At 43.7% G+C, this 14,495-nt stretch overlaps 1 protein-coding gene across 8 annotated transcripts in view; it reads right to left on the bottom strand.

The window, feature by feature from the left end:
* Znf827 (zinc finger protein 827) overlaps positions 1-14,495 on the bottom strand; it is a 170,711-nt gene that overhangs the window by 115,642 nt on the left and 40,574 nt on the right. For all 8 annotated transcript variants that reach the window (XR_002818969.1, XM_004645439.2, XM_023705731.1 and 5 more), the window contains exons 3-4: positions 11,290-11,462; positions 4,814-5,294 (exon numbers count right to left, since the gene is read on the bottom strand). Coding sequence is in view for 7 of the 8 variants with exons in the window: in XM_004645439.2 (XP_004645496.1) it covers positions 4,814-5,294; positions 11,290-11,462 (654 nt within the window). In the remaining variant the exon portion in view is untranslated. The remainder of the gene's footprint in view (positions 1-4,813; positions 5,295-11,289; positions 11,463-14,495) is intronic.

The raw sequence follows: 14,495 nt of genomic DNA, 5'->3' as shown, positions 1-14,495 counted from the left end.
CTAGCCAGGGAGCTGCCGCTTACATATAAGCCACCTTATAACTGCAGATGTATCCCATCCTGCGACTGCGACAGATGGATGATACAGAACAAAAGCTCAGGGGAAGCCCCAGGACCCGACGCAAACCCTTAGCCAGCACCCCTCTATACTTGAAAACCTTTGCTCCCTTGTGGCCAAACTTATCATAAATCAAAAACAACGCAGTGAATGCACCCATCGGTTCGCAGACTAACTCTGGGAGATAAAAGTAAGTCTCTGCTTCCAAAAATCCATTTCTCTCAGTTAGAATTATTTTGACATCAATTTTATGAAATTAATATGCTGTGGGAGACGGTATACAATTTTTTTTGCCAGTTTCCAAATTAAAAATAGTTGCAGTGACTTTTATCTTTTTATTTTGGAAAACCAGGGACAAAAAGATACTCCTTGCCAGCAAGGGAGGCGCCAAGTTTCTGTCAACTGCTTAGTTATAATTTTCGGAGTTAGAATTAAATTTTATGTCCTGAAAAGTGCAGTTTTCAGAAAGAGGAATGATGTCAGCGGCTTGCAGGCAACATCGAACCAGGTACCTAATGATGATATTCCCAGCTTCTCCATGTGCTGAACTGAGTGCTGAGATGTTCGTACTGGACGCAATCCCCTGTCCGAAGGCGTCCGGCCAGAAGCAAAGGAGCTGCATGAACGCCAGGCCTCCCCTTCACGTTCACCTTGAGCTATTGTGAAATGCCTAGACATGCCTGGTACCACTGTGCTACCCGGACTTCCTGGTCTAACAATGAACACAACTCAGAAAACCCACAGCTACCCTGAAAAACTACCGTGCCAGGTACATTGCTATTCCACATCAGTGGTCTTCTGTTCTGGCTGCATGTTAGAATCATTTGAGGATTGTAGAGAAAATACCACTGTCTAAAGCCTATCCCAGACCAATTAAACAATAATTTCTAGGCTCTGGCATTTTACAAAAACTCCCCAGGTAAGTGTAACCTGTGGTAGAAGTTAAGAACTGCTGCAGGCTGTGGGAGAGAGCAGGAATGCAAGCTTCCCATGGTTGGCTGAGCACCTCTCCCAGCACACTCCTAGGCATGTGACCCCTGGATCGGCTGCCCTGTCCTATAATGATCTAAGTCTTCTGGCTTCAGAAAGATCTATATAAACATGCAAAGCCCTAGCCTTATGAGGCTTGCCTCTAGGTCAAAACTCTAAGCAAAGTCTATAGAATTATTTTTCCCCATCAACTCACACAGTAGCAAGTACAGCTCCCTGTTCTTCCCTGAATCTGGCAGTGAGCATCTGTGATTATGACCCTGGGATGCCCGGATGTAGGGCATCATAGGGATGATGGGATGCCTAGATGTAGGCAATATTATTCACCTTTGATGATCCAGGGATGTGAACCTTGGGCTCAGAGGGAGAAAGCTGATCACCTGGACGAGGGATTTTTTTTTTCTGGTACACAAGGAAACGTCCAAATGGGAGAAAGGGTGAGAGGAGGATTTTGAAACCATTTAAAATAGCATTCTACCCAGTAAGTTTGAATCTCCTTGAGTTCTAATTTGGTCTTCTTTATGCTTAGGTTTAAATTAAGGGAACAAGAAAGATTCCCTTTAATACCCAGGCAAGAAAGCATCAAGTGTTTCCTAGCTCTCTTTTGGAAACAAGTAGGTGTCTACACACTTGAATTTGTCACTGTGTTCCAGTTTTGCAGACAGTGATCTGGCTGGCACAAAGGCTCCCAGACTCGGTGCCATAAACAGCTGCGCCCTATCGTACCAGCAGGTGCACGGACAGAGCCCAGTGAAAAAAAATTCTGTGCAAGAACAATGGCGCCGTTATGACACCGAGGGGCAGGGCCTGAGGCTAGCCACCAGCTCACTCCATTTGAGGACAAGAAGAGCTAGAAACTCAGCCACAGCTCCCTGGGATTGGGTCTTTTTGTCCCTGAATCATGTCCACCGAGAGGCCAGGTAGGGCCCCGCAGTGAAAGCAGCTATCAATTGTAGAGGCGGACCAACCAAATGGTTAGTGGGGAAGGAAGAAAAAAAAATTCCTGCAGAAAATGTATTCCTTCCTTTTAACATATCTTCTCCTCCTGTGGGCTGTACTGCCACAGTCACCAAGTTTACATTTACATCCAAATATGCACACACAAAAAAAATTACTGATGCATCTCACTCCCCGGTGACTTTATAACAGGTTGCTAGGTAACAGTGCATACAAGTCAGGTTTCAGGACCTCTAGTAAGCCACCATAAAATAGCGGCATGGGCCTTTTGCATAAATAGTGTGCATTTGTTATCTGTTTTCTTATGCCAATTGATCAGTCAGTAAATACTCCCACTGCCAAACCATCAACAACTCCCCATCAATAGCTAGCTGAAAAAAAGGATCACAATAGAAGGCTTGGGGTGCACGGTGCTTCACCCCAACCTATGCACTGGCCTCTTTTCCCTTGTCTGTTATTTGCAGAGCTGGCTCTAAGCAGAGGCGAGAAAGCCTTCTCCTGTGCTCCCTGAGCTTGGGGCTGCTGCTAATTACAGCCTCAGCCTGCCAGGGAGCACTCAGAGCTGAGCCCAGCAGGAGTCGCATATCATACACCAGTGTTTCAAGGGAAGATCAAACTGCCTGCCTCCCTCCTCATCGCCCTCTGGGGTTTAAAAAAAAAAAAAAAAAAAAATCCCTGGGATTACTGGAGTGAAGTGCACAACACCTTAGTAAGAGCTATTCCCCCACTTAGTTTGCCCTCTCTGCTGAGTAAGGACATGTCCACCATTCTGAGCTAAGCCAAGTGAACCTGTCATTTGTTTCTTTTCTAGGTTGCACAGCCCCAGGGAGAGAGTCCCTTTTGCCATCACACTGGTAGGCAAGGCCATCCCGGAAGAAGCAGTGCTCCCTGTGCCTGACATCTTGAAGGATCAGGGCAGCAAAGGGGGAAGGACTCCTGTGTAGTCTATATTAGAAAAAAAAAAATGCTTCTAAAACGCAAAGTCTTGAACATATTTTCCCTGAGTTGGAGGCAGTGGGGCAGAGAACTCTTAGCTGCTCATCAAAGCCTTGGTCAGGTGTTGTCAAATCCTGGGACCTGGCCACTGGCAGAGTAGGGGTGCCTCACGCCTGTGCACTGGTATGTTTCTCAGTTGCTTCCCTTCTCCTTTCTTCTTCCTTTCATTTCTGGGATGCCTCATTTTCCATCCAAGAGGCCAAGATTTGGGGTGAAGCGGCATTCCAAGAGACCCCTATTGTCATGGAGCAATGAAACTTCAGAGTGAAGCTGAGCCTCTCATTCACCTGGCAATGACATTTAGTGAAATGCGACTCACAGCCCATTTAAAGGAAGGCAGTGACCAATTATTCTCCACTTAAAGGGTATTGTCAATCTCCAAAGAGCTGAAATGGCATTTGGAAACCATCCTGGGGACTGCCACCTTCAACAGCGAGACAGAACCAGTTCTCCACCGACCTTTCCCCACCCTCTACAACTCCTGTAAAATTAAAACCATACTTTTAAAATTGTAATGAGGAGCAGCACAGTCCCATAACACATCTTATCTTTCCGAAAAAGTCAGAAAAAAACATCTGACAACTCTCAGCCTTGTTAAACATCACTACTTAATCAAAAGCATTAGGAAAAAAAAATGACCCCAAAGATATATTATCTGGTGGTGAGGGAAAGTGATGTTAATTAGTAAGAATGCATTTTTTATAATTTACATATCATCTTATTTCCAAAGGGGATTAGGGAAGTTAGAAAAGAATGTTTAGAGATGCTTTAAAAAAATTTCCTTTCACATGAGATACTCAGTCAAATTCAGCAAAGGTAAAATGGCCACCAGGAGCTATGGATTTATTATTAAAAGAGTATAGTTTGGAAAGATGCTAAAGTTCTCAGGATGAATGGTGGCAACGGCTGTACAGCAAGCCAAAACACCATTGAGCTGTACACCTAAAAATGGTTAAAATGGTAAATTTTATGTTCAGTATAATTGCAACAATAAATAAACTACACACACACATACACACATACACACACACACACACACACACAATCCTGGAAAAAAAAAAAAAAAACTCATGAAGACAATCTATCATTTGCTTAAATTTTAAACATCTGTAGTTCCTCATGGCAATCTTAATCTATACTATGTCTCTTCAAAATAGTTCAGATTGGGACAGTAAAGAATTTCAATATGGGCTGGCCAAATAGCTCAGTGGATTAAAGCACCTGCAAGCAGGGGCCAGGAGTTCAATCCCCAGGCCTGCAGTGCGGGCCCCTTCCCCAGGGCATACTGAGAAGGCAATTGAGACTGGGCGTGGTGGTGCACACCTGTAATTAGAACTCTTGGGAGGCTGTAAACAAGCAAATCACTAGAGTCTGATCTAGTAGTGAGACCCTGAAAACCCTGTACACCCTTCCCTAAAATACAAAAAGAAAAAAAAAATTCAATAGTGTCAATAGGAATTTCATACATACAAATATTTTGGAGAAACCAGTGCAGAAGAGACAAGCTAAAATGGCCCGAACATCCCCCAAAGCAGCTGGCCCATACCTGGCTCAGACCTATGACCTTTAACCCCCACAGCTGGAAGGGGGTGGTATCAACAATCTCCATTGTTTTGAGGCCCAAGCCAAAGCAAGGCCTACTTCTAAAGGATGGCTGAGAGAAAAAGAGAGGAGAAACAACAAAAGTTCAAGGTGTTCAAATTAAGGGGACCTTGAAGGCTTCTAGTCCCACCAGTTTATTTTACAGATGAAAACAGTGGTAGAGAAAAGGAGAAAGAAGGAGGGAGAGAGACGTACAACCCTGTTCAAGTACCTGACAGCTTCATGAGAAAATCAGACGCCATCTTAACAGAGATGTCCTGGCTGAACAAAGCGGCCGCACTGCTGGCCACATATTCGGAGGGGTCTTTCAGCTTTGTGTGGTTGGCGGGCCTGTCGGCAGCGTTCAGGGTAAAGGAGGTGGGCAGGCCGTTATCTTCCTTGGGTTCCTCCTTCACCAGCAAAGGCGAGACGCCAGCCCCACCCTGGCTAGTCCTCTCTGGAGTGTTAGACGTCATCACGGTCCCCACTAGCTCTGTCCCTCCTCCTTCCCTTTGCTGCCCCAGGCAGCCACTGTCACTGAGGTGGGGAGATCCCTTGACATCTGGGTCTGGGATCTCCTCCTTCACCTTGGCTTCTGTCCTCAGGAAGTGCTGATGGCAACGCATGTGGAGTTTCAGGCTGAAGTGGCGTGAGGAAGTGAAAGGGCAGAGCTGGCACTGGAAGGTCTCTCCCCGGTCCTGATGCTGATGAACCTGTGAAGCAAAGAGAAAAGTGAGCAAGCCGCTGTGCAGGCATGGAAAGTGCCTCGCCACCGTCCAGCCGAGCTACTCATTAGCAACCTCCTTGCTGTGCAAGGGTCCAGGAAGAAAACCATCAGAGGGACACAGCATTTGTGTGCTCCAGAGAATGGGGCCAATCCCAGCACATGAAGTGGGTCCACAGCGACTGAAGACACTGTCTGCCAAAGGATGCTGCATTGAGCAGCATCCTCCTGAGAGTCTAGAGAGACAATCTCAGTGGATGACTTCTGAGGAAAGACCATAAGCCCAGCACGGATACAAAATCACCAGTTAGGGGTCAAAAAAGGGAACCAGTGAAATAATTCTCGCAATACTAATACTTTGCATATACCCAGTTATGGTCACACAGAGAATTAGTTGTTTTGCAAGCATAAAGTCAATTTTCAAAATCATGCACTCAGGTAATTAAGGACTTAAGAGAATAATGCCTCCAGGGTATCCCTGGGGAAATTGGGTCCGTAGAAGAAGCGCTTGGAACAGAAGTACACAGAAAGAAAGCAGAGCGGGAGAAAAAACAAGGTCTGACCCTCACCAAGCATTCTGGGTAAGGGGAAATCAATTTTTCCAACAGTGGATCTAATAGCATGCTCCAGATTCTCATGTCTGCAGTGAAGAATGCAGACTTTTAAATCCAGTTCCCCTCTCGCATGCACATGATATCTGCAAAAATTGCAAGCAATTTTTTTCTCCCTGTCACTACCAAATTTAGTGCTTGAAAAAGTGAGGAAATCGCTACACTGGCCCACGCCAGGCTAGAGCTGGCAGGTGCTCATAAGCTCGTAACTTCCCCATTCATCTCTGCCAATGTAATCCAGCACTGACCCACTCCACCCTGCTATTTCAGGACTGGCCCTCCCTGGTGTTGAAACTGCCAATTGTGTAGATTTGGGCCAAATGATTTTGGAAGTTATGTGATTTGGACAAAGAAGAATGTGAGTGATTGGAATTCAAAACCAAAACAAAACTGACCCTTCGTCGGTCAGAGGTGACCTAAGCAGGATTTGAACCCGGGTCTCAGTGAGGTTAAAGACTCATTTGTCTATCCACACAACACCACCTGGCCCCTTTGCATGGATCTCCCTTCCAAGAGAGCAAGTTTTACTACAGCTGTTTATGCCTTCTGAATACAGTCCAAAAGCATTCTTCACCAGCCAAAACATACTTTTAAATAATGTTAAGTGACCAACAAAAGCAAAGAAATTAAAAGTTAATGGTGAGATCCTGTTGCTACAGCACCCCACTGTGGCTTTCTGAAAAAAAACAACATGAGTTTCTGGATCCCCCCAAAACCTGAGTTTATGAACACGAGGAACCATAAAGACTTAAACTCTGTTGAGGCAAATTCTTGCTCACTAAAAGGCATTCCCTCTGCCTGAATGGCAAAAGACCGGGCTCATCTGCGGCTACCAGCACGGCCTCCTTCTTTCCGGATCTTCCATTTGCTTTCTCACAGAACAGAGAAGATTTGCCACCACCTCCTCCACCCACGTCACACAGCAGCAGGGACCCCGGGACCTCCAGCCACTGCCCGGAAGGCCAGACAGGTGCTGCCACAGGCGTGCCCCACAGACAGGTGGTAAGGGCCATGAGGCGGGGAGCTTCTGTGTCCCCGAGCACGGGGCACTGGGGGCAGATTCCATTTCAGGAGTGCCCTGGAGAGGGCAGAACTGGATTCTCCTAATCCAAGAAGAGGAGGTCCACAATTGGCTTCCGGAGGAAGGGAAGAGACAGAGCCCCAGCCCAAGTTCCAGAACAAAAAGGAAGCCTTGTATTGAAAGGAGAGCAGGTACAGGTATGCGTGGGGCTTCTCTGCACCAGACCCCGACCTTGTTATATTTAGTTCCAGGAAAATCAGTGCAAGTTGAAAGTTTAAAAAAAAAGTGATGGGTAGACTTTTGCACTTACACTTGTATTTGAACTTTACCTTCTCACAGCGAGTACACATCACATGTGGCCTGCAAGGGACGTACTGGCTCTGTCCGCAGTGTCAGTTTCTCCCCTTCTCTCCTGACAAAAGGGCAATTTTCTGTGATAATATTTTCTTTAGCCTAAAGCTTACTTTACTTATTTATTCTTTGGAGGAACCAGGGATTGAACTCAGGTCCTTGTGCTTGCCAGGCAAGCACTTATTCTACTGAGCTATCTCCCCAGCCCTAACGCTTGCTTTAAAGTCCCTCTTAATCTGCTGATAAACAATGCTTCCGGAGGCTAGTTATTGTGTCCAGATCCTATACTCACTTACCGCCTGGCCATTTACCCTCAACCACCTCTAGTAGGCGCTGTGGAGTCCTTTGGGCCATCTGGAGTAGACAGACACTTGAGCGAAGGCATTCCTAAGCTAAGAGAAACTCTTGGGAAGCCTCTGGTCCACCCCCTTAGGCTGACCTCGGCCTCAGGAGGGCTCACAGCTCTGCGGATGTGGGACCCAGGACGGGTTCCCTGCCTCTGCTTCAGCGTCTTGCCCTTACCTCACTAGGCTCCTTCATCTTAGCGGTCCTCCTCACGTTTTCTGTTCTAACTTATGAATTTCACGTTTAATTTCTGTATGTGCACTCAGCCAGGAAAGCTGTAAAAGACTTAATGGAAATCTACAAAAACCCCGAGGAAGCTGGAGGCACTTACAAACCCCCTTCTATAGCCGGTCATGAAAACATGTGCACAACATATTTTAGAGAAAAAGCAGGCTAACCAAAAAAATGTACAGTGCCCAATGCTAGCAGGAACACAGCACGTGCTGTACGGCTGGACAAGTGAAGCACAGTCCCACTTTTCTAAATAAATCCATACAGTTAACGCAGAAGGTTGTCTATCAGAAAGATAACGGCTATGCCTGGGTGATGGGATAGATGCTCAATTTGATATTCTATCAACATTTTAAAATTCTCACTGTTGGAATATTTCACAGAGAGGGAAAGCAATATAACTTATTTTAAAGCAGTTTCTTACACCACTATTATTTTAAAATGTAAACATTGATTGTATTCAGCTGGCACTGAGAAAATGATTACTGTATTGGGTACATTTACTGCAAGCTGCTTCTCTGTGTTGGGCACTGTAGTTAAGTGCTCTTAAAACATCATCTCATTTAAGTTTCCTGACAACCCCACGAGATAGATTCTGTGATTATTATCTCCATTAGCAGAAGTAAGTTTAGAGAGATTAAATGAGTCTTTCAAACTCTCACCTACATTATATAGAACTGAGATTTTTGCTGAGGTTTTTCTGAGCACATAGAGACTTTTGGTGTTTGACTAGACTGCTTTTACTTTGTAAGCAAAATTGATCTTAATTTTTACAATCTTACCCATATTTGTAATCTCAGGTGGGTATAAAAATGATATTATGCATAAGATCACAGCCATTGTATTTCTGTGTGAACTGTTTCACAAATTTTTGCAAAGTTAAATATATGTCTAATCAAAATAAAATCAGGATTCCTTTGAATTAAAAAAAAAAAAAAGGCTGACAACAAGGCATTGGAAGCAGAGAAAGGAAAGTACGCCTTTGACAAAATTAAACTTGCATGAGCCCTTTAAGCCACTTCCTTATCAAAAGCTCGAGTCATAGCTCAACAGGTTAGGACACTATGAGTTTGAATAAAGTAGTAATTTCACACAACTGCTTTATTGTACCGGTTATTGATTTGTTCTGAAAGCACTCTGAGACCCCACGACCTGCCAAGCCCGGCAGCTCTCATCTGCAGCACTGTCATGGCCGACTGTCTGTGTCATCAAGGCGCCCAACTCATCCCCCTGGAGTTTCAGGGTCAGTAGTCCCTGCTATTGAAAACCCAGCTTTTTTTTTTTCTCATGGGTTTATAAATAGGTTGTTTTAAGTGACCCTGAGCTGAAGCCAAGCGTACAAGGTGTCAGGCTAGATGCAAGTTTTCTGCTCGCTGAAGCTTTAAATTCACCAGACCTGATTTCTAAACACAGCTAAGGACACAGTAAGTAAACCAAGTTTTAGTTCTAAAGCCATTTCCTTTGAAGTCTTGGCCTAATGAAGTCCAACTCTGCAGGTCTGAAACTGTGACTTTTACTTTGGGAAGATGAGAGAGAGGATGAGGAGGGTTAAAGCAATAACCAAGTAAGATCAGAAAACTTCAACCAATCAGAACTCCTGGTTAAATGAATTCTGAAGACGAAGGGCAGGCTACTCCCAGGAGACAAAGGCAAATGAATGAAAACAAATTACATCATGGACTTAATTTTTTCCAATCTTCTAAGCTATCTCCTAAAGTCAACAGAGGTTCTGTCTGATCACACTCTTGGTTACAATTCTTTTTTTTTTCAGAACTGGGGATTGAACTCAGGCCCGTGCGCTTGCCAGGCAAGCGCTTATTCCATCTCCCCGGCCCTCTTGGTTACAATTTTGAACAGCAATTCTGAAAGACTGAATTGCCAGCTTTCAAAATAAGCAAATATTTAATTGTGTATGTGCCCTCTACTTTTTATACCAGCAAAGGAGACACTCACCAATAATCTCAGTGGACAAACTGTATTGTAAATACCAGTGAAATATACTTGGTAAGACGTACAATGGTGGTGATTACAATTAAGCCCATACCTCTAATCAGGCCTGCGGGCACACACTTGTAACCCCAGCACTCTGGGAGACTCCGACAGAAGGACTAAAACCTTAAGACCAGCCTGGACAGTTTAGTGACTTAGAAAGACTCTGTCTCAAGGTAAAAAAAATATAGAAAAGGGCTAAAGACATAGCTCAGGGCAAAGACCCTGAGCTCAATCTCCAGTACTATTAAAATACTGTAGCTACTTCGAAACATTTGGGTGTCAGTGTACTATAACTATCTCTTTCAATATTAATAACAATGCTCACCAACATTACTGTTCCCATTTAACAGAGGAGAAAAATTGAGTCTAAAGGTTAACTCGCTTAAGCCTGTACAGTAAGATTTAAATTCAGGTCTATCAAATTCAAAAACTTATGCCCTGTTCATTATGAGTTTGCTCTTTGAAGCTTAAAAAATACTCATGTGCTACTTACAAGGCCTGCCAAGATTTCTGTATTACGAAGGTTTTCCCCGAGTCATGTGAAGTGCAACATACACAGCCTGGGCAGTTTCTGACACACGTCACAGGCTCCATCTTTGCAGCATAAAACCATGGCAGCAAGGGCAGTGGCTCAGGACAGGAGCTGGTCCTCTAGCGCTCAGGCCCACCGCTCTTCCTGGAGATGGCTTTCCCTGCTTCTTGCTCTTGGCCAGCTCTTCCTCTCAGTCCCCCAGAAATACGTTGCCAAGCAAGGCCAGGTGAGACTGCTGCTCCGCTATTAGAAAGGATGAACCTATACCACATTTGTTACTGGGATGTTAAAGATCCTCTCTAGCATTAAGTTTCTGGTTTTAAAGTGGATATTAATAGCTTTAAAAGAGACCACTGGAGTGGGGCTATAGCTCAGCAGACAGCACCTGCCTGGCAAGCGCAAGGTCCTGAGTTTAATTCCAGTACCAAAACAATAAAACAAAATAAGAGACCCTTTCCAGTCGCACATGGTGGTGCATGCCTGTGGCCTCAGCACTCTGGGAACCGGAGGGAACTTGCAGGAAAAATGCAAGTGTAGGCCCAGCCTACAAGTGTAATTCAGCAACTTCATAAGATCCTGTCTGAATATAAAAGAAATTAAAAAGGGAAGTTGAGGATATAACTTAGTACAAAGACCCAAGATTCCTATTCTTAATATGTATATTAAGAATATTCTTAATATCTACATTAGGAATATTCTTAATATCTACATATTAGAGAAAGAGAGAGAGAGAGAATGAGCGAGAGGTCTCTCCACATCCTTCCTTTCTGCTGAATTCTGTTACGCCAAGCATGGCCATCCCCCTGCTCCCACCTCCTAGCTGGGACACAGCCTGCACCAGCCCGAGTGCAGGGGACCTGGCCACGTGGCCTGGCCCTGAGGTCTTCTGCTGGTGACTTACCTTCATGTGGGATTTGAGATTGTCCTTGCGAGCACACCGGAATGGACAGAGTGGACACTGATGACTTTTTAAACCTGTGTGAATCACCATGTGCCGCTTCCAGTAACTCTTCCTTTTTATAACCAAACCACATATTGGACACTGGAAAGGCTTTCCACTCTCCTCTTCTGAGGCTTGGAAGAAGGAGGGAAAAGAAAGGAACATTAAGGAAAACAAAAAGGCCCATCTCATTTGGCACTAATGCACACGCACTGCTACATAACGAGCACTAAAAATGATTTGGGTGTTTTCTTCAGTGAGTCCAAGATTGTATCCCTGGGGAAACTTTATGCCTGCTTCATGTAGCGACCCCTATTCATCGTGTCACCTGCACCAGGGTTCCACATGCTGGATTCCGATGCCACCCTGTCAGACTCTGCCCTCACTTGGGACACATCTGCCTGGAGGCTTCACCTGGCCCGACCTGGCTCAAGGCCCCAAAGGCCCCGTATGCAAGCACAGAGGCCTGCATTCAGGGCCTTTGTTTCTTGAAGGAAACTGACAGGCCTGAGTCCAGGTCTGAATTCCTGAGGCTTGGAAACAGGGGGAGAAATAAAGACAAATCAAATGGGCCAGAGAATAACATACTGCTCTGCACTGCAAACCAGCTATCATAACTTCGCACACTGAACTCCAATGGAGACAAATTTTAGGATCCCTACTGCTGATTTGTTTAGCTGTGGCTAGTGCAGATGGATGCCGCTGCCAATTTAGCCATCAGGGAGTCTTAAGGTCAGGGTTTTTTATCCTCTTATTTCTGTCTCTCTGGTTGCCACTAACAATGTGTGCTGCCTTCCTCTGTTCCAGACTGGGCCTCGCTGCCTGCTTTGCAAAGAGCCATGCCACACCACCACAGATGCTTCCATTTTTCAGGAAAGCAAATAAGCCAACTCCCCTCTCCAAGTAAAGCTCAGACGGTTCTCCCGGGCACCACCCTCAGAGTGAAGCGTCTCTGCCGTCACAGAGTATCCCTGAACTTCTGTCTATGAAGCAGCAGTAGCCTTCGGCTGCAAGGAATAAAATCTGGTTGAGCCGACTACTCGGCATCCCTTTCTTAATCATGAGGAATCAGAAATAATTCCAAATCCATTAAAGAAAAAAATATATCAAGTCATTTTTTTAAAAAAGTTATAGAGCTAAACGGAACTTAACAAAAAAAGGGGATACAGATGAATGTCCATTTTGTGTCTGTGTATTCAAAGTGGTTAGGATAGATATACAGTTACATTCTCTTAATGAATAGAGGATTTGTTCTAATGGTGTTTGTAAATAGGATATCATGTCCACATCTTGTACTGTAATTAACCACTAGGAAGAATGTATGCAGTGTGTTAATTATTGAAACTGTCCTACCAATTTGGTTTGAAACTGTCTCATTGCTATTTGTTTCTCAATAAAATTATGGGGAAAAAGTTATAGAGCTATTCTTGCTGATATGGGAACAAGTCAAAGAATTCTAATGAGTTAGGGGATAAAGAAAGATAAAACTAGATGTCCAGAGTGATTCTTTTTGTTTTCTAAAAAAAAAATAACTGCCGCTAAAATCATTAGATGAAAGATTGAAAGGAACCTTTATAATGGATGGATCAAGCTGATAGCACTTAGAGCCACTAGTGGATCTCAGAGTTGCTAGAAATGGCATTGGCACGTGTACCTTCTAATATGCCATCTATGAAAGTCTTAAAAATGTAGGCAAGCCTCTCACTACCAGTTTATTGGAAACACAATATTTTTTTAAACCATTAAACACAGCAAAGGGAAGAAATCGACCAAAGTCTAGAATGAGGGAATTCCTCTGGGCAAATGACCCAGTTTCCTCAACAGATAAATGGTGTTTTAAAATGGGAAGGGATTGTGGATTAAAGAAACAGACATGAAGACCTAGATAGATAGACAGACAGATGACAGACAGATAGATAGAAGCAAGGTATGAAGTTTATTTTTATCCTCTTTAAACAAAACAAAGGTCAAAGACACCTTTGAGATCATTGAGGAAATCCTGATTGTAGCCTAGGAGCTCAAATATCAAGTAACAAGTGTTGCCGTGTCAGGTATGACAGTGGAATTGTGGTTATTTCTTCAAAGTCCTTATCTGTTAGAGATATACACAAACATGGACATATTTCTAAGCAAATGGAAATGATGTCTGGGATTTGCTTTAAAGTATTTGAGGGGGAAAAAAGAAGGGAGTGGGAAGAATGGTATGAATAAATGAAGTAAACAAAAAAACATATCCTATTTGCTTGCAAATTTTCTGGAAGCACAGCCAAGAAAGCACTAAACATAACTGAAGAAGTATGGATTAAAAGGAATCAGAATGGTGAAACCTGTGTTTTTCTTTTCTTTTTCTACTTTTCGAATTCATCCCCCATGACACTGCAAGAGCCACCCTTGAGCTACAGCCCCCAGCTCTCTGTACTACTTGAATTTTCAAATGTACACATCACTTTACAGTTTTAAAAGGAAATATTCCCAAGTGCATACTTTAAGATAATCTCATTATTTATTTATGGAGCCAAATGAGTTTCTACATACAAAGAAACACTTAAAATGGATGGAACCAGAAAGGTTCTCAAACAATGATAGGAAATCCCAAAAATGAGCTTTTACTAATACAGGAATAAGTATTACTGGTTACCTTAACCAATCAAGTGGAGAATCCTCTAACTAAAAAGATGGCTTTAGAAGTCTACTTGTGATGTGTCTGATCACAAACATTTCCTTTTTTTGATGGGGAGTGGGACATAAGGATTTCTTTTTATTCAAGGAAAAGCACAACCTGTAGAGGCCAATAAGCAATCACTTTCATTAACCCTCTGGCTGCCCCACCATCTGTGTGTGGTGTCTGCCTCTAATGATCTGCAGCTCCTCTGCCCACTTTTGCCTTATTTTCTATATTTCATTGCCATTTTTTCTTCCCTGACATCATGGTCACAAAGCCCGCATGTTGAACAACATTTGAGAGAAAGGACTGAATCAGGCCTTTATATGAAATTATTATCATGTGCTACAGGAAACAAAAAATGACAGGGACATCTATTTGGGGTGATAGGAACATTGATGTAATAAGTAAGAGCTACACGAAGAGGCTGCCACTGATCCCCATCATCAGGAAGTATTTCCTAAATTGGTTAATTTTGTAGATCCAAATGAGAAAAGGAAACATG

The sequence above is a fragment of the Octodon degus genome, unplaced genomic scaffold (genome assembly GCF_000260255.1).
Source record: "Octodon degus isolate 3935 unplaced genomic scaffold, OctDeg1.0 scaffold00227, whole genome shotgun sequence".
Classification (NCBI taxonomy): Eukaryota; Metazoa; Chordata; class Mammalia; order Rodentia; family Octodontidae; genus Octodon; species Octodon degus.
This window is presented reverse-complemented; position numbering and strand designations above follow the sequence as displayed.